The sequence below is a fragment of the Leuresthes tenuis genome, unplaced genomic scaffold (genome assembly GCF_036924035.1).
Source record: "Leuresthes tenuis unplaced genomic scaffold, fLeuTen1.0.hap1 SCAF_21, whole genome shotgun sequence".
Classification (NCBI taxonomy): domain Eukaryota; kingdom Metazoa; phylum Chordata; class Actinopteri; order Atheriniformes; family Atherinopsidae; genus Leuresthes; species Leuresthes tenuis.
The window spans coordinates 20,723,544-20,745,094 of NW_027325375.1; the positions used below are offsets into that span (position 1 = coordinate 20,723,544).

Consider the following 21,551-nt stretch of genomic DNA (forward strand, 5'->3'; position numbering starts at 1 on the left):
GCTCAGTATTGTTTCACTCAATCTATATTTTAAGCGTACTTAACTATGCTGGAGCCCTGGCAAACCAGTAAAGACAATATATGTGCTATAAGTTCTATGCTACAAAAATGGTGCACTTTTTTACCCTCTGCTCTTCTCTATAAGCCCCTGAGCTTCATAACGGGTGGTAATGTACGACTTTACTAATGGTTAGTGGTCTGTAACTGTATCCTAAATTAATTAGACACATTTCTATTGTTGTTTCGATTTGCAATTTGAGGATATGATTAGGAAAAGTGTTTTATAAATACAAAAATTAAAAAAATTAAAAACCTAATGTTTTGGCACTCACTCACTACTGTTTTTGCTTTTCAGGAAATCGTAATGAACAATCAGTCGAATAGGAATAACTTAGCAAATCGTGTTTGACCATTGATGAAATTTTATCAAAGTGTCATTGTGTTCCTCTGTGGAGTTATTTTCATGTCCTGCAGATTAAAAAACTGCCAAAAAATCCTATCTGTGAATACAAATCAATAGATCAAGTTTCACGAATATGCTCGCATTTTGCTGTGAGACAGTTGGAGAATGATTTAATTTTCACATAAGCGTTATTTCCCTTTTATAGATTTTTGTGCCACAAATACGTCGATCCCTCGTTCATTCTACACTGTTCCGTCACACAGTAAAGTTGCATGCTGAATAACAACTGCTTTGGTGAGGTACCTGCGCTCTACAGCAAAAATTTACATTTGTCATTGTTACAAAGAAAAAGGTTTTCAGCTTCACTGCCAATAAATAGGTCAGACAGCCTGTAATGTACACGTCACATACTGAAAGTATAGTTTGTTTACAATAAAAAAGTTAGACATCTCTTTTGCAGAATCCTAAAGCCAAGCATGAACTGAAAACCTTTCCCAGAGGAAATATGTACAGTACCCGTTGGATCTCTTAAGCTACCTTCCTTCCCCCACACCCAGCATGTCCTCTATCCATGTGTCTATCCTTACACAGCACGCTTGAAGTGTAGACACTGTTTGCACTTGAAAAGTTCCCAGTAGGCAAATGGTACAGAGAGACCAGATATGTAAAGCAGAGCCCAAGATATGCCTTTTCCAACAAAAGTCCTACAGTTTCAACAATGTATTCTTGTCTTTTCCTTTCCCTTTTTTTCTGGTTAAAGGTCATTTCAGTAACACTATACTCAGGCATTGTATTATGCTAACTATATTCCAACATAAGTCCAACTTTATATATATATAAATGTAAAAACATATCAAGCCTGACGTGTTCACTGTTGATTAAATGCTTTTTCTCATGTTATCTTTTTTTTGTCTCCTCTTTTCCTCATTCAGTGCCACCAAAAATCATCAACCTGTCGAGAGATATTGTTGTAAATGAAGGTTCCAACATCACCCTGATGTGCCAAGCCAATGGTAAACCAGAGCCTTCCGTCAGCTGGAAACTCGTCTCCAATTCAGGTACCTTACTAGTCTGCAAAGGAAGTTTCTGGATGCAGAGAAGTTTTCTTATGTATTGTTATTTTAATGTATCACACTTTCTATGCTGTAAGCCCCCTCTAAAGCTTTCTCTTCCCCTCAGCCTCTGTGTTTGTCATCCCTATCAGTGACTTTGCTTGACCCTTACTTGATTTCTCGCTTCACTTATTAACCATCATTACCTGTTTCCAGATCATCATCACAACACGCTCATTCGCAGGAAAATAAACCGCCCCAGTTGTAATTGGGCTGATTAATTAGGATAATTGAATGGATGTAAATGTTCTGATGGCAGTTTGAATGACAGGATTAAAGCAGAGAAGATGAACACAGTGAGGATTATTATGCATTAGACTCGCATGCCATGCCAAGTGTGTCCAAAACTGGGTTTTCTGCTTTGTACATTCTCAATGGCATTATTCCTTTATTGCTTCCTGAAGACTAAAAGAAACAATGCGTTAGATGCTATTTATGTACTGTAATGCCTGTATAGCCATGCTTTGCTTAATCGGGCCGGATGCTTTTATTCCCAAACCCAAGCTTTTATTCTGTCATCTATGCAGTCCTTTGTTGAAGCTGGGATTTGGGAATTGAAATCTTAACATGGCATGAGTGTGACTGACCTGTCTGTACGGAGATAAGCAAAGAGAAGGGACAACGATTGCTTCTTTTTGTGAAATCCGACATGCTTGTGGAAACACTGCTGTGCCAATCCTGTCTCTTGGAAATTAGAGCCAATTGTTTTTTTCCCATTTAGATTTAGGTGCAGGGTAATGGCTGGCTGGATGACTTTAGAGGCAGTTTTTGTCAGAAATGACTGAAGTGCTCTATTTAGGAGCTGCATGAGCTGGGAGACCACTGTGGTGGATGCTCGTTGCACAAATCACTTGATGCTGACAAAGAAGACTGCAGTTCACAGTCAGAGTCCTGGCTGTGCATGTCTTCAAGTAACAGAAGCTGTTTGGATAGGCAAAGCCCATATCATGACAAAACATGTAATAGCTACTTTGGTCCAAAGTGCAAAACTTTGAAGTTTCACAACAACAGCTTTCTTACCAGTTGGAACTATAGCTATCAACTGTACCATTACTACGTTTTCCGCGCTAATATCCCTAAAGAGATGTAGAGCTAACGTCGCTGAATGATGGCGCAGACCCTCAAAATTTTTCTGCATCCATCATCACATTGACATTTGACTTCCTGATACATGATGATTTTTGAGTCCAACACTGGAGGTTTCGCAACAAACACGAGTAAGACACAAGCAATAGTGTTCCATAATGGATTCTACAGTTATTTTAGTTTTCTACTTCGCTTTTACTAGCAATTCCTGACTTTTCTTATTCACTCTCATGTCACAAAACGTTTGCGTCCGTTCCTGAAAATACGTGGTTAAAGTTACAGTTGACATGTGTGACTAGCTTTAAATGTTGTACAATACATGGTTAGAAAAATATGCATGATTAGGGATTATATGTTTTACTATTTATGGAAGCCCTACACAAAACAAGAACTCTTTTTCTTACCGTGGAGGGTTTTCGAAGTGGACTGATATACCGAAACAAAATATAAAAATAAAAAAGATTTGTTGTTTTTACATTGTGGATTTTTGTTGCATAAAAAACAGACAACGAGAATATTTCAATTACAGCATTCTTGAAGGCAGGGTTGAATGTGCATGTGGGGCACAAATTAGGCCAATAATACTTTTAAATTACTCTATCTTGACAGCAAATCTTGGAAAAATAAAAAGCAAAGTTAGATCTGAAAATGATCTAGAAAAAACATGATAGAACATTAAAAAGAATAAAATATTTGTAATTATGTTTACAACTTTAGAAATCTTTTGAAAACCAGAATGTTGGTACAGAAATTACCTGAAGTATTGTAACTACCTGCCTAATATTGTGTAGGTCCCCCTCTTTGCCCTAAAAGAGCTTTAAACAGCCAGGGCATGGACAAAGAACATCTGATGGTGTCATAGAGAGTCTGGTGGCAGGATGTTTTTATTTTCATTCCATGGTTTGAAAGCAAATTTCAATGTCTCTATGTCTGACCACCTGACGCACATGGAGGATGTCCAGGTAAAGAACAGTCATAAGATGCTAAAATTTGAGCTACACACATTAAATCTACTGACACAGGACTGCAGGGGACTAAAGAAAGGGGAAAAAAAAATCAGGAAATCCAAAAGAAAAGTTCCCGAAAAAAATTAAAAGAATAGGAAAAAGTGTGCAAACAGCTAACTTAGCAAGACTAATGCTACCAGGTTTGTTTTTCTTTGGAAAGTGAAATTTAAGAAATAATTTAGTTTGTGTATTCGTTTCATGATTTTATTTGCTGCATCGGTAGACTGTAAGCTATGATCCCGCTCCCTTCACAGCACGAAGCTGCACCAGAATCCAGTAATTAGGATTTGTAGCCACAGAGGCCGTTGTTCCCACCGCTCAGCAAATGCTTCGTGTTATGTATCAACCTTTCATGCAGGTGCAAAGAACAGTATAATGTGCTTGTTCACTTTGCACAGTCATTTAGTTTCTTGATGGTTTCCCTCTTTTACATTTTCTGTTGAAGTGTAGGAAAAATCAGACGGGGTTTGCCTCTTTACTGGTATGGCTCATTGCTCTAGTTTCATGCCTGCACTAGACTTTCCACACAAACATATGGCCGGACAGGCAGATTTGCTTGTGTGCTGGTATGGTTGTTGGCTTCTTGCTATTTTTGCACTACTTTAAAATTTCTCGTGGAAACACAGGGAAGTTACCTGTTTGATGAGTCCTGGGGCAGCAGATCGGCACGCCATGAACACAAGGGCAAACATTCGCATCTCAATCTACTTTTCAGTGGGTGGTTAAAACATTCAACCGCCAATCATAGTCGGAGTGGTAGGGTATGGTACAGCGAGCCAGCTTTCACACATGGCCGCCAACACAAGATTTGAGCGCCTGACCCCATCTGTGTGATACACATCTGGAGCCTGGTACACTGGCCATTTAGTAAAGTAGTCTACATCAGTAAAAGTTGTACGGATTTTTTTCCTTACTGTTCCATCTCTGACGTCAGTCCCTACTCTCACCATGGGTAACCCGACAGGAATCTGTGGCTCTTTTTGCTTAGAAATAAAGAAAAGTTGATAAGGGAAATAGAATGCAGAGAGGTCTGACAGCGGGGACTAGAACGGCTCTAATGTGAGCAAGAGAAATGTGATGATAAGGCTATTTTCAGGGCACGTCTTCATTGATTTTTTTTTTCTTACGTTTACTGTGACATTCTACTTTCCTATCTGAAAATATTGTTTCCCAGATTATTGACTGCCCATCAAGTTATTCCTGCCTCTCACGGTAGCAATGATATTCTAGACAAGCCCAAACACTTGTTTTGTTTTACATGAATCAAGAGTCGATATCTTGAGGAACCTCAACTGTTTATAATTTGTTTAATGTGGATGGTGACCTGCTGTTACAGAGGGAGCCTCTGAATCATCACAGCAGGTTTCTCACAGTGTATTTGTGACATTAATGACTGAATATAGGAAAGCTCTTTTATAGAGATAGCTGCAATAACAAACTCAAACTTCTGCTTTGTTTGCATCCGTGGCTGCGAGATAGCTGCAAAAGTGTCTGTGTGTGTGTAAGTGTGTGTGAGCACGTTTGTGCACCCAAAACCCATTAAAAAAGTGTTTAGTGTAAAATGAGCGATTTTTTTTTTTTAATTACTTTTTTTTTTTTTAGAGATGGCCCCTTCAAAGATTCTTTATTCTGTCCTCAACTCAGCACTCATCATTATCAAAATCCTTGCACTGACTAGTTGCTTATGTTTTATTTATCTGCTTAAAATCCATAACTATGATAGGATGAAAATGTAGGCCAGCATCAGCTTGAAAAGCTGCTATTTGGATTTTTCTTTTTCAAGATCAAATACTGTTTTAGTATCATTCTTCTTCTCTCATATTATACACAGTCAACTCGCTGAATCCTCGCTGCTTCTCAGTTACCCTTTTTTCTCCGTCCGTTTCTTTTCAAGTATAAGACAGACGGCTTGATGAGGATGTTCTGTAAGAATGCATAGAGTCAGAGTGCACAGTTTTCACAAACATTCAGAGAGCAGCACGGCACAGTAGAATATGTCCAGATGCTTGCCAGGGTCCAGATTCCATCTTCAGTATCTCCCAGCTGCTGTGCAAACTTTCCCCAGCCTGGGGCCATTCGGTGTGGGCCCAGGTAGTGCAAGTGCTCCAAGGAGTGAAAGAGTGAATTTGATATATAGAGACCCCATATGTGTGTGTGTGTGTGTGTGCATATGTGCACATAAAGACTGATGATTTCAGACCAGGGCCTTTACACAGGCATGACCAAGCTCCCCCTCACCTTTGATAGATAGATGGCTTTAGGGGCTTGCAGTGGTTCAGAAGTAATTCTTGGTTCTCCCACAGACCATACAACCTGACTGCAAAGTTTTCCAGCTCAGGTGGCGAGTGGACACGCAGTGCATTAAGATAGCCTGAATGAACATGCACAGATTGAATTTGGCTGAGGAGCAATGTATTTGTTCAGCGCTGTTTGCTTGGAAAGATTAATTTGAAGTTGTGGTGGACGGAGTTGGTAGATGTAGTTTTTTAGAGCCTTTTGAAGGTTAAAGAAAGAACATGAGCCCTGTTCTTGTGGCTATGACTCAGGTGATTGAGTGGGGGTCCTCTAATCAGAAGATTAGTGGTTCAATCCCCAGCCCTTCTATATGTCAAAGTGTCCTTGGGCTGAACCCCACAGTGTCTCTGATCTGCTCAGTGGTGTGTGTCTTCTTGACAAAAAATGCACTCAATATGTAGAGAAAAAGCAATCCATGTTGCCTGTAGTGTAAAGCTATTTGAGGGGGTAATAAGGCTAAAAAAGTGTGATATCAGAGTCATCCATTTAACTGCAATATTAGACCTTAATGGTGGTATTATCTTTTGAACCTGATAAGGTTCAAAAACATATTTTAGGCGATTTTAGTCAGCTAGAATTATAGTTGTACTATGCTTCAGCTAGCCAGTCAAGTTGCAATTTGCATCTATCTATTTTTTTTCTCCATTTTAGCATCAAATAATGGCCGAAATGAGATGAACTATGAACTTGTGGACAAACATTGTTCACCTTGCTGCAGTCTGAGAGAAAACCTTATGGTGATCAGTTAGATTTTTGAAAAAAAAACAATCCATTTATTGATAGTTTTTGTTGACAAAACTAATTCCAGATTCTCACAGGATAATATTTCATGGCATTATTCACTCTCTGACCAACAGTTTATCACTAACAGGTTGGAACTGTCTCAAAAGGAAGATACTGATTACGTTATCCAAAAACATGCAACAACACTTGAATAGACCTAGAGAATTTTGGGATAGGCAAATTCTTAAAACAAGAATACAGATTGATGTAGCTTTTCCCAGATGGAAATCTCTGATAAAGAACATTGGTCTTCATTGTGACTCTGGAGTTTCTCATTTTCTCATCAACAGTTAGTTTAGCCTACAAATGCCATATTATTTCATTTATTGAACAATTTGTGCATTTTTGTATTTTTTTTTTAGATTTTGGCAGCTTCAGTCCTCCGTACTAATCCAGCTTCTCGGTCGTTGTGAAAGCGCAGCATAAAACAACCTCTAGCCAAAATATGACCCAGATGTCTTGAAACTCGACACTGCAAGTGTGAAAGAGATCACATTTATATGTGAGCACCCACACATAGACATACACAGATATTTGCTCTTTTATTGGTAAGATGCTGAAGCTTTAGTTCACATCTGTAGCACTTTAAGATAAAAATTGGCATTTGTGTCCAAAGTGCTCATCACACATTGAGAGTAGTAAAATGGACTTCACTTCCTTTTACTTAACACTTACAAATGGTGATTATAAAACAAGTGGGCAGAGAGGATTTTAACAGGTAGCTGCAAATCTGTTTTTACGAAAGGAAATAAGAAGCCGACATTCCACTGGAGCATCAAGAGTGATTGAGATATATGTTGATAGCTATAATTAGAAAGTACTGAAGGAATCTTCTCCAAACTACCTAAGAGCTTATCCTTAGTGAATAAAAGCTCCTGAGAAATAGATAAAAATGAATAAATATCTGAGGAGATATAAAATAGAGACCAGGATCCACAGTTCCATATTCACACAGAGAAGACTTTTTTTGTTTTTTTTCTCTCTCTTTTTTTTACCTGAAAACAAAAATCCCAAATATGTGGGTTTCAGTACTCCTGGCAGCCGGCAGACATGTGAAAGTCGGTTTAAGCTTTGTTCGTTTTGTTCGGCCTTTTTGTAAAGAAGTTGGTAATTTGATGTCAGAGGTTCTGAACCTGAAATCTGAGTTCTCTGTACTTTGCTGCTTGGAAACTTTCTTTTGAAATTTGTATGGCCACAAGCTGAAAAGCCGTTACAAATCTCTGGCACCAGAAGAGCCCTTCCATCACTACTCTTCCCATGTTAATAGTTAGTCCTATGAACTCTGCAAGTTGGGATCTAACTGCTGTTTACTGGCAGATCACTTGCATGTAAATTCAGATTCATGTACAAAAAACCACAGTAAACTCCTTCTCTGGGTCACAAAGCAATTTGGTCTTATGCCTTCGTGCCTTTATGCTGTCACTTTGTGCTCAATTGCTATAAATGACCGGTATATTAATTTCAAGTTTGTTCAGCATAGATAAACAAACCAATCAATAAGGACAAATTGAATAGATCTGTAGGCTTTTCATTTCCCTCTCTACACTCTGTGTGACACTAGAGGGCAGTTTTTACATCATTTCTCTACTGAAGCATAAAAGAAACGAATTACAGCATCACTAATATTCATATTCCGGTTCAACAACAGCAGTAATAACAATCTAATAGGTGAAAAATCTAATGTATCTACAAGGAGCATTAGTCCCTCTGACACATTCCTCTATGCTCCTGTCATCCACAGAATGTATTTCGACTGTTAGTATAACCTCCTGATCTATCATTATATAAGGAGAGATTTTTAGTTTTCATCTTAACAGCAGCAAGAGATACTGATGAACACAGGTGAAATCATTGGAAGGTTTCCTTTTCAAAGCATTATCAGGAAAAGCATCTCGTGTATAAGAACAAGGATATGAAATAGAATTTATCGACGTTCTTTTAAAGGCTTCTGAAAAGCTCAAATTACTACTTTACTTCTCTCTCAGTAAATAGCCGCTTTAGAATCTGGGCATGTTGCATGTACTGTTGGACAGTAAACAGCATTAGCCTGTGCATATAGCAACAGGAGGCAACAGTTGTGTGACAAATGATGTTAATCTTTTTTTTTAAATAGGGGAAGAAAATGAATATTGTAGATCTACCAGTTTTTCTAATTTTCTGTGTAGCAATAGTCAATAGCCAGAAAACATTATTCACCATAAAATGTCCTTATGTAATCTTTTTATTCAAATTTGTACAGCCTAATTCAAATATTGTAGAAGCAAAAGGGATGCTGGCACATCTTGTCTTGTTGTTGATGCTGTTGTAAAGAGAGCACAGTTTGTGTTATGTCTGCTGCTAGTAGTAAAATGCAAAAATTTGAATAAATCTGGAGCCTCTCAGTTTGATTTTTCTCTTGATTGCTACAAGCAAATCAATGCAACAAAACGTGTGACGTCTAGGTTGCTTGATACTGACCTAATAGCACATTCTAAAGACCATATCTCATCTGTTACAACCTTCTAGGTTGTTTGTGTAAGTGTTTCCTCACAGTGACTGTATCACATGTGACACATTTTTGTTTAAGCAAATTAGATATGAGCTTTCAGGTTTCATATCCCTTCTCCTCTTCCTCCATTCCACACAAGTTTGATCATTTGTCATTTATACTAAATTTATATGCTGCCCAAACTTCAAATGGACCAAAATCTACATTTTTCCAAAGTTGAGCTGTCCTGCCTCATTAAGCGATGCACTTGCATGTGATCACATAGATTAACAATCCAAGCTGCTGCCTTGCACCTACTTCACTTATCTGTATTCAAATGTAGGCTATGATAATATATTTTCTGACACTCATCTGTCATCACCCAATTAATAAGCCATGAAAAAGGTGGCATTTGACAGTATTCTTTGGCAGCTCTTTATAATAATAGATGACAATGTCTCACCCTTCCCATTGTAGCGGACCCAAGTAAACTTTTGTGACCAACTCTGTAGGAATTTCTCAGGGAATAACATGCTGTAGTCATGCCGGGCTGCTTTTTAATCATCTGTTAATCCTAGTTTTATTTTTTTCAGGAATTTGTTTAAACTATTTGGGTCAAACGAGGCTCGTGGCTGCGCTGTGCAGTTGACATTATAAATGCCATGGCGACAAAGCAACAGTGTCTGATTGGTCCATAAGTCATGAACTAAGTCTGTGACTGGTAGATGGACAAGGAAAACATTCATACGAATGTGTGTGAATGCAAAGCATTCACATGCTGTATGAGTATGGGTGAATGTGGCATGCAGTGTGAAAGCGATTTGAGTGGTCAGACTAGAAAAGCGCTATACAAGTACAGCCCATTTACCATTTACAGCTAACAACAAGAAAAATACTGTTTTCAATTAGGAAAAAGTAAGGAATGCGTCACATTTATTTTCACTCACTCTTTCAGAGGCTCTTTCACACATTCCCTTTCAAGCCGGGACTGATGCACCTTCGTTGCGCATCATGTCATGTGTGAAAGCACTGGGGCCGAACAGGGCGGGTTGAAGTAGATCTGCATCCGATACACATCTGAGCGTCGGGAGATACTAACAGAATTGTCTGCTTACACACAGCAAGCCTGCATAGCAGAACACGCCACTCTAACCAGCGGTGCTGTCATCACTCAGCTGATTTTGTGATGCCGGCTTGATATCTGTGAGGACAAAGCGATGCCGGGCTGATCCGCTTCTGTTTGGCGTACATGAATTACGAGGTTGAACAGCAACGGGTCAATGACAATGATTCGATGTGTGCAAGAGGCTCATGAGACTTGAGACAACAACAAAAAAAAAAGATAGAGTCAAGGAAAAACAGCAACTTTTAATTTCGAACCATGAAATTCTGCATTGAGGTGGTTGAATGATTTTAATTTTGATGCCATCTGATACAAAAAAAATACATGACAACACAACAAAAGTGATTCATACTTGCACATTCATGTTATACAATGCAGTCTTCACATTTTTCACTCTATAGCATCTGAAAACTTGTAGACGCAGCTATGTTTTTCTTAATTTTTTTTATTCTCATTGTCATATGCATGCTTTTGACCGAACAGAACTTTGCTGGCAAACACCTTCAATAAAAGTAAAGCTGCTTCCTTGCATCTTGGGAATACGTAAAACCCCAAGCTAGTCTGTTTCTATTTTTCTTCTTTTTTTTTTTTTTTGCTTACCCTTTTTATGTTTTGTTGCCTCGAAGTGGATAATGCATCAAAGGAAGCTTGGCACATTAAGAAAATCCATGTGCCAAAGGCTGAAATGCTGATAATCTGTGGAAACATTTCTATATATTCACCTCCTATAGCAGCAGCAACGCTGCTAGTTTTATCCTTCACTGTCTTCTTGCGCATCATTTATTTAAATAAGTGTTCCTTCTCAGTGTTTGTCAGAATAACAACAGCTCTACCACTTCTTCAGCAACTATTTCACTCCGACTTCCTTCCTCTCATGACAAAACTGGTTCAACTCTTAGTCTGTCTGTGGTTATGTGTGCTATTCTATCTGTTAACAGATCCTATCTGCCATTCCGCTTCTATTTCTTTTTCCCGCCTGCTTGAATTCATCAATTTAAATCCTACCTCCCCGTATCCCCTCGCTCCCCTCTCCTTAAATGCTTATATCCCTCAACCTTCTTTTTCCGCTACGAAGTTGTTCACCTTGCCCTGCACACAAATATCTTTGTCTCCTTTCATTTTCTACCCCGTTTTCGTCTTTGCCCTTGAGTTTGAACATGGCATTTCAGGGACACAGGAAGGGTATATTATCTTCTGCCCAGCCTCTCCTGAGACTTCCTGGCTCTCTTTGCTTTTCTTCTCCTGATCACCCTCTTCTGTGTGGTCTCCCTGATGATCTGCCATGTCATTTTGATGGCAGTGCAGGACACAGTTATATCTCCTTAATGACTAGGTCACAAACCCAGCAGTCCTATTTAAAAACGAATCAAACACTTTATGTCACTTGTAGATGTAAGAAAATGCACTTGGCATTAGGTTGCAACTGGAAAAACATAAGTCACATTATTTTCTTTGGGAACACATACCCATCAAAACCGATGAGTGCCATTATATACTGTATTTTTCTAAGTTTGGATGGGAGTTATTAAAATGAATCTTGGATTTGAGTTTTTACAGTAGATAGGAACTTGAATATTTGGCTCTTAGTGCCTGCTGTTTCCAGTGACTTTACTCACACAGCTGGATGACTGGCAGTCAAACTGTCTGCAGCAGTGCATGAAGAGGAACAGCAGTGTGACCACAAGAGAGGAGACCAACAACAAAATAATCACTCACCAGAAAGTGAATTTTTGCAGAAATTGCAGTGCGATTGCTGAAAGCTGAACAGGATCACCTGCAGCTGTCAAACCTGAAAGCTTCTGCTTTATTTCTTGTAGATTGAGCGCTCAGTACTTACAATAATTTACATTTATTGGAAGACATCTACAAAATATCTATTCTGTCAGTGTTACAGAAGTCAATGTACTTCTAAACCGGTGGTTTTGAAATAGTTTAAAGGTTCGCAAACATTTACAGTAGTGTCGCTTAAATTCCTGGCTATTTAAAGTTGACTATTGATTCAGTAAGTCTTGATTATAGAAAAGGCCCCTTTTACCTAATGCTGCTCTGTTCTGTGCTGACATAATATGATGCATGCTAAACTTAACTTAAAATAGTCCAATCATATGCAATATCTAAAATCCCAAAAATTCAAAGATATTAACAACCCATTTAAATATAAATATTCAGTCAAAATATCATATATATTCATATCATATCATATATATATATGATATATATGAATATATATAATATTTTGACTGAATATTTAGTGAACCAAAAAGAAGTAATCACCATATAAGGTATATAAATCTGTAACATCAGTGGTGTCTGCGATACTTGAATGAATGGAAAGTGAAGTGTAGACAAACGGACAGACCATATGTCCATAGAGGGAGATAAAAATTGAAAAATCAAATTTTATACAAAACCCAAAATCAGAGAAAAATTTAGATAAAAATCCCCCCCAAAACACATAGAGGAAAAAGACAAAATGCTGTGAATCCTACATTTATTTTTACATTCATTCATTTGTGGACACTAGGAACCCAAGGTATTTCATGTTTTGTCAAATCAATTTGATTTACTTTGGCAATATACATCGGATTTTGCATTGCAGGCCTGAAAAATGCTCAAAAGAGTTGGAATCAGTAAAGGTTTTACTCTAAGCTTTTGTAATGTTGCCATTCTTTCTTAGACTTATACTTAGGACATTCTAGCAGCTAGGATACAAAGAGATATATATGTTTTGGTGTTATTTTCTGCCTTTCTTCCTGCAAACGTGTCTCGAGGTGTGCCCCAGGTCAGGATTGCTGTCACATTTTTTGTTTCGAATTTGTTTGCAGATCAAGGTTGAATTCAAATGGTTCAAATTTGAATAAAATGAAAAATGAAACATTAATTTTTTTAATTCAAATTTGTTTTGTTTTTTATCCATTTTCCCAACCTTTTTGCAGAGCAGCACAGGTTATAGTAAAAAAAATAAAGAATGAGATTATTTACAAAACCAATTCACTAATATAAGATACAATGCAATGAGATGTAAAGGATGTGAGATGTCTGTTAAAATTGTATGTGATTAACTGATATACAACATCTTTGTTTGGGAGATTCCAACTAAAATAAGTCTCATGCAGTTAATTTTTCTTATTTAAAAAGAAGAAATGGCACTATCTGCTCACAGGCACATCAAAGCTGATTTAGGTAACTCTCATCACTTGGAAGCCATTTCTTGGAAATGCCTCCAGGTGGTTTTTTCAGGCACATAAGAAGAGGTCCTTATCTAAATTAATGTGGACAGAACCCTAACTGGTCACATAAATGGACATAAAGACAGCATGTATAGAAACTTACAGTTAAATCTGATTTAAAAAGAAGCACTTGTGCACGCATTGTGTATTTCTACTGTACATTCCTAACACTTTGAGGCATCTTAATCTACAGTTCCAATCTGTGTGGATTACCCTCCTTTATAATCCTCATCTGTGTTCATCCAAAGCGACGTTTCTGTTTGATGTCTGACTCCTACCACCATGCATTTAAAACTGTTGTGAATCTCTTTTGTCCTCTTATAATAGTTTAACTTAACGATTGGCTTTTTATGTTTTCAGAAGATGGGGACATTGACATTTTTCCGGTCAAACTGAGCCACAAAAACACGCAGTCATTCAGGGTGGTGTTTCCTTCTGCCTGTGTATGGACACTAGCTGCAGAATTCATATGGTCTTTTAAGGGAGAATGAAAAGAAAGAAAGAACCAGATTCAAAATGGAACTGTGAGAATGTAATTAACTGAGCCATTTGTCTGCTTTTCTACGCCGTTTCAAACTCACAGGTTTTCACCAGCTGTGCTGCATGATGCTTTAATTAGGTACCAGAAAGCTCATGTGTCAAACTCAAACTCACACATCTGCTGAGCTGAAAAATCATATCCCATACTTTAGTAAATATAGAGATGTACCTAACTCATTAAGTACATGGCATTTGTTGTTGCATGCAGCAATTGTTTAAAACATTTTTTGATAAAAGTGCAAATGATGTTAGGAAATAAAGCTTTAAAGCTCTAAATTAAATGATTAGTTTAAATATTGCTGTTAACAGCGTGCACGTGTGAGGAATCCGCTTTTTAAGGGCTATACATTTGTTTTTAATCGACAAATTCATCTTGAAAGCCGTAGATTATGGAGAAACACGCGCATCATGTGTCAGTTTGAGGGACAGCTGCTTCTGCTGCTGATGTGAAGCCACCTGCCAGAAAACTAATGTGAACACTGTGAGATTGTGCGTCAGCTGGCAGCCTCATCATGATTAACTCCCCTCAGAGGATTTATACTGTGGCTTTAACTGACACTATGGTCTCTATTGGCGACTTGCAGTATCCTCTTTTGAGAGAAATTCAAACACAAAAGGAACCTGCACACCTATGCAAGCCCTCCTGATACTCCTCATCAGGTGATCAGTGTGTCAGCGAGGCATTTTCCCCGGAACAGGCTTCCCAGGTGCAATGCAGTAATGTGCCTAAACCCAGCAAAGTGAATCCATGTGCAATTTATTACTGTCACCTTCCAACATCTTGGGAGGAGGTTTGAAGTCAATTATGTCTTTTGTTCTGTATGTTTAATGCCGTATTAGGTTTCTCTGTCAACCCGATAAAAGAAAAAGAAGTGGGGCTGGCATGTTCATGTTCATATTCATGTTCTCATATCTCAGAAGTAGACCTGTTGTGCTCGCAGGCTTGAGAGACAGACAAAAGGGAAACAGAATATGGAATTTCTGACAGACAAGTGATAATAAGTGGAAGCTGAATAAAGCGCTGATCACCAAGTGCTGTAACATACTCCGAAATGTCAGTGTGCTCCAAAAATGGTCTTTGTAAGAGCTGAAAGAAACAATGCACTAGTATGAGAGGTAGACAGAATGAGGAACATATCATGATATTTATAAGCATAAGCTTTGACAGTCATGTAAAAAAAAATAAAATAAAAAGTAGTGCATCTTCTTTACGTTTTAAGGTTTTACATATCAGGACATTTTATTGATATCTTCTGGTCCTTATAAGTTTTTGAAAGCCTCTTCTCTCTAAAAAGAACATGGCAGCACAGCTTAGGTTTGTAAAGTTACATCTGAACAAACCACAAGACTTCTGGAACAATGTCCTTTGGACAGACCAGACCAAAGTGGAGATGTTTGGTCATAATGCACAGCAGCACGTTTGGAGAAAACCAAACACAGCATATCAGCACAAACACCTCTTACCAGCTGTCAGGCACAGTGGTGGAGGGCTGATGATGTGGGCTTGTTCTGCAGCCACAGGACCTGGACACCTTGCAGTCATTGAGTCCACCATGAACTCCTCTGTATACCAAAGTATTGTAGAGTCAAATGTGAGGCCATCTGTCTGACAGCTAAAGCTGGGCTGAAACTGGGTCATCAACAGGACAATGATCCCAAACACAGCAGCAAATCTACAACAGAACGTCTGAAAAAGATAAGAATCAAGCTGTTGCAATGGTCCAGTCAAAGTTCAGACCTCTACGTGATCGAAATGCTGTGGTGGGACCTTAAGAGAGCTGTGCATAAAAGTGGTTCTATGAGCTGTTGAATCGCGGAGTGTACTGAGCTTTATACACACTGTTTTAGAATTTTACTTGGTTTATGTCAAATATGCAATGAAACAGTGTAATATACCCTGTATTGTTGTTCGTTTGATCTTGTTTTTGTACCTAATTTTAATTTTCATCAAGTGAATTTACTCTTGTCATGCCAGATTAGACTTCTGTATTGCAAAAATTACAAGAATCTGTTTCCACTCATTTTGCTTAACTTCCATTCTGGATTTGTTGTCAGATTTGTTGGAACTCTTGTTTCTTTGGTTAAAATAAATGGCCTTTTTTTTACTAAATAGGAAAACAATTGTTTCTGCTGGGCATGACAATTGTAAAGCAAACAACTCCCCTTTGAATTAGATGAATAGTGATTTTATGAAGTATCAATTAGCTCTCATAATCGATACTTTCCTCCTTGCTTTCATCCGAGAGTGTTGACGAGCAGGGACACAGTGTGTGAAAATACCCCAATGAAGCCACAGCTGTTGACTCATCTCATTAACTTTAAATGATCCTTTCTACTCTCCCCACTCTGTGCGTCTGATCTTTCACAGGGGACCTGATGTCAGACGATGAGTTCCTGGAAATCCCATCCATCTCCAGACAAAGAGCAGGGACATATGAATGCACAGCTGTGAACGATATTGACATGGATGTGCAGACTGTAGACATCACCGTCAATTGTGAGTTAATTTGTTTAACTTTAAAAAAAACTGTGAAAATCTTTTGTTATGATGATACAGTCGTTTTCATCAAGCGATGCTTTTGCTTAATTCTGAACTGCATATACATTTTTGCATTTGACTTTTGGTCAGGAACCAAATGAATTTGATTTATTTCAGGTTTTAGATTATTTTTGCTACGCGATACAGAGCATTATCATGCTGGAAGATAGGAGACCGGGGTCATAAAAGGGTGTATATGTTTCCCAACGGTACTCAGGCTGGGACTTTAAAACCATGATTGATAGTATTCAGAGTTCCCAATGCTGAAGAAAAAAATAAACATGCACATCGCAATTAGACCCCCAGCTGCTTAAACTGTTGACGTGAGACAGGTATGATCCAGGTTTGGATTCATGGTTGATGCTAAGCTGTAAGACGGCCATCTGCAGACTCTGCAGGGATGGAGATTCTCTATACCAGGATATTACAGTCAGCAACTGTCCAGTTTTGGTTCTCAATGAAGCCTTAGATTTCAATTGTTGGCTGATGGCACTAATGAAAAGAAAATATAGTGTAATATTTTGAAAAATATACTGAAATATATCAAACCATATATTTCCAGGTATGTAAAATTAAGGCATATATTTTTGAAAATATAAGAATACATACAAGGACTATGTATGACAATATAATGATATATATGTATAAAACATATAAGTTTTACCAAAGACAAATACTTTAAAAAATGTTGGCCACTTTAATTTCTATCTCGTCATTTAGCTTCATAATGCCTCTTACTGATCGACAAAGTTTTTTTCTGTTTAACATAAATAACTGTATTAAATTAGTCACCATGGAAATTAAAAAGAATAAAACTAATATGGGTGTGTTCAGTGAATCAGATTTAGGTTTAACTTCATGAACTCCAAAACTGAAATAATGAAACTTTCATGGTAGCTTGTTTTTGACATTTTGGAGCTAATAACACTTTATTTAATCAGTGGCGTTTTAGGTCACAGCTGTCATTCGCTTGAAAGCTTGGAAGCATTAGTATTTCTTGCCAGTTGATGCATACTATGCTCTAGAACTTTCAATCTTCCACACTAGATCTTGGAGGTATACATACATAGAGGCTGGCATACAACTTTTTGCTGGAACTTCAGCATATTCAGAGCCAGAGAAAATGTATTTTCTTTTCAATCGCTCCAATTTCTTCTCAGGAACAACATGTCTGGTTGTGAACGCAACAACTCTATTAGGATGCGATTGGTCTTCAAAACTAAACCTTACTTTGGTTAGTCTGTTATTGAACACTACTGCTAATCAATCAGACAGCGCAGCGGAACAGGAGAAAGCAAAATTTTAGCAGCAGCTAGTGACTAGATAAGACTTGGTTTTAGAAAATATCCAAGTACAGGTATGCCCCTGTTTCTTGGACTCAGGACAAAGCCGCAGTTAGCATCGTCACAACAAACTGGATAATTGATTTCAACCCTTAACACCAAGAAGCCTGCTAATGGATGGCAAGTAGAGCATGCAGTGGGGCTTCAGTTCGCAGGTAAGTTAATGCACTTAATTTTTTATTCTTATTTAAATTAGTAGAAACTATACTGCTAACATTTCATCCCAGCGTATTAAAAATGTAAGGCTAATCTTGTTGGTAATTTACGCCTGTTGTGTTGGTATTCTGTGAAGAAATGCATTTAGTGGCATTGGTCATGATATATATTTCCAGGACTTGTGGAGTTAGCAAAATCATAACTGGACACTGATATAATAAAACTACTTATAGCCCAGTAAGCAGTATGTTTGCTCTCATTCTGATATTCATGCTTTTTTTTTTCCTCTCTTTCTCGAATTCCTCCATTTTCATGGGTGACCAACTTACTTTTTGCTTCACTGCACTGACAGCTGTTACTTTGCAGATATGTAGCATGAAACGGGTTCATGATTTTACAGTAAATTATTTCATCAGTTGGTCTGTCAGTTCTAGGACATTGCAGTACACATTTGTCACTGTCCTAAAATTTTACAGGAAAAAAAAGTAATTTTACACTATTAACGTATTTTATTGACATGAACAATAATGACTCATATTAATTTCGGTTTATAGATAATAAGTCTGTTTTATATGGTAATTCTTTGTAACTGGGTACACTTACATTGTTTTCCTTCATGTGGATTATTTTCATCAGCATTTATCCTAATCAATTTCCAGAAATTCCAGCTCTGTTGATGGAAATTAGAAAACTTTTCAACAAGGGTATTCCTGCCAAAGATTCCAGCATCTCTGAGGGTGAACGTGAGGCTGAAACTGCTCCTAGCAAGTCCACAGAAGTAAGTAATTTGTTATTGTGGTGTGTGCGTATGGAGCCCCCTAGGGGACATGATGGGTGAAAAAAAAAATAAAAAGGATCTTTTGCGAGATCCCTTTTGCAAAGTTCCGCAAGATCATATGAGATCTCGCGAGGACGTATTTAGGACAATGTACATCCAGATTAGTTAGGCCTGTGGGAATGAAAACAAACACAGACACAAACATAGAGTGGGAGAAATTTATTGAACTTTTAGTTCAATTTTAGTTTAATGCTCAGCAGTTTAGTTTAGTGCTCAGCAGTAGACATGGCTTTGTGTCTTTACAGTTTTTATCTTGCTGTATTTTAGGCCCATTTTAAAAGAAAATTCAATAAAAACAAGTCCACAGAAACATTAGCCATAAACCCACAGCAGTCAGTGTTTTATTTTTTTTTTGTGTGTCCTTATTTTTTGTTTGTTGCGCCACACTGGAAATTTGATATTTCACATATTGTCGGAAATGCAGGCATGTTATTTGATTTACATCTTTCTGTTTGATAAATAAATAAATTGAACCGTGCTGAATTTGATGATCTTATTACATGTCTTTTTTGTAGCAGCATGAAAGTGGAATATTATTTTCTGGCACTATTTGTATTCTCCCTGTTTTTCGCTTATCGAGCAGATTTCTGAATTTAGCGATTATGGTTGAATTCCTCAGCAAAATTTCTGCTGTCTTTTGTGAATGTCTCATTTTTAGATACTGTCTTGGATCATCTTCCAGGGACCAAGATATCAGACATAAGGAAGTCGATCAACACAAGAATTTGCGAGTTAAGGCACCAGGCGAAGCGGAGAAACAACAATGACAAAGATGACCAGAACAAAAGACTGTCCATTAGCCTGACCTCTCCACTCCTTCACTTGTTCCAGACCATTATAGTCTAAAACTAAATATTTGTTCACAGCACATATAAATCGTTAATGGGCATCCTGTGAATCAGAGTATTTAATTTTCATGTTGTTCTTTAAAAGCAGAAAACATTTTTTATTTGCAGTATATGTAAACCATTCTATGGTCACTTATAATCTGTATGTTTATTTGTTCGTAATAAATATATAGTAATATTTGCAAGTTTGCCTTCATTTGTACATGTCTTCATTTCTAAATATAAATCTAATATATGTATATATATTTAATGTGATCACAATTACTCATGTCTACATCATCACACACATATATATATACATATATATATATATATATATATATGTATGTGTGTGTGTGTATGTATATAGACAGGATAGATTGGTGCTGTACTGATTTGTTGTGGAGAAGGGAGAGCTAAACCAAAAGGCAAAGTTGTCTGTTTACCTGTCAATCTTTGTTCCAACTCTTACCCACAGTCACAAGCTGTGGGAAGTGACTATTAGAATGAAATCACATGTTCAAGTGGCTGAAATGAGCTTCTTCTAGAAGGGCTCACCCTGACGGTTAGGGGAAAAACTTGGTCAACAGGGAGGGGCTTTGTGTGGAGCCACTGCTCTTCCACATTGCAGTTGAATTGGTTTAAGCATCCGCTCAGAGTAGAGTGAGGACTCAGTGAACAGTTTGTATCTCTCGCCTCCAAGTTCCCCAGGAGGAGCTGCCATAGGTGGGCATAGGACAGCCTGCTCAGATAAGCAGTAGAAAATAGATGGACGGATGTTCCTAAGTGGACCACCTTTAGTATGGGGCTGCTGCTCTATCTTCTTCAACTTCTTCTTTAGCTTCTTCTCTTATTATTCGTTTTATTATGTGTTTTTTAAAGGAAAAAAGTCAAACATACTAAATGCAAATATCTACACTAAAAGTGTAGTTGAAATGATCTGAAATACAAAACATATCCATACTAATTCATATTCATTGTTCCCAGACACTATACAACTTCAGCAGTGCAATAGATATTGTGCATAATTTGAACTTTGAACTAGTTGTGGTGTAGATGACTCTGTGAATCAAAGTCAAGACCCAGGAGGGGATAGTACCACAACCTCTCTCCTGATATGCTTGACTTGCACTCCCTTGAAGTCCTAAACACAGAGCTTCTATTTATTGGTGCCTGCTTGTAGATGCTCCAACTGTGTCAGAGGGCAGAGATGTTGGAGTGACTCTGGGCCAGAGAGGAGAGCTGGAGTGTGAGGCTGATGCGGTGCCTGAGGCCGATTTTGAGTGGTATAAAGATGACAGAAGGTAATAGATTTTTACATTTACATTTTTATGTATGGAAATGTAGGATGAGGCTGAGAGAAAGAAAGAAAGGTTTTTTGTTATTTTACTGAATAGTTTTGAAAAAGTGTCTAACTATTTATCCTGCCGCCAGTCTTAAAGATGTTAACATTTTAAAGAAACTGCAGTCATTTTATAAGAAATTTGGCAATTCATATGGTTATTTATGTGTTTTCTCTATTTAGAGTCTTCAGTGGTATTGATGGCTTGGAGATTATCAATAGTGGATCGCTGTCAAAGCTCACATTTTTTAATGTGTCTGATGGCGATTATGGAAACTACACCTGTGTCGCCATCAACAAACTTGGAAACTCAAACACAAGCTTCCTTCTGTATGGTGAGTGGTTTTTTGTTGTTTTTTTAATTAAATAATTGGGTTTATAACTTTCCCACTACAGGCAAAAGTATAGTAGAATTACAACTTACATATAGTAGGTCTGTGTCTAGAATTTCAACCCATGAA

The 21,551-nt window shown here is 37.7% G+C and overlaps 1 protein-coding gene across 2 annotated transcripts in view; it reads left to right on the top strand.

Moving 5' to 3' along the window:
• The window catches only part of ntm (neurotrimin), a 366,426-nt gene that overhangs the window by 333,314 nt on the left and 11,561 nt on the right, over positions 1-21,551 (top strand). For both annotated transcript variants that reach the window (XM_072375719.1, XM_072375718.1), the window contains 4 exons: positions 1,335-1,460; positions 16,414-16,542; positions 20,932-21,052; positions 21,274-21,425. In XM_072375719.1, coding sequence (XP_072231820.1) covers positions 1,335-1,460; positions 16,414-16,542; positions 20,932-21,052; positions 21,274-21,425 — 528 coding nt within the window. The remainder of the gene's footprint in view (positions 1-1,334; positions 1,461-16,413; positions 16,543-20,931; positions 21,053-21,273; positions 21,426-21,551) is intronic.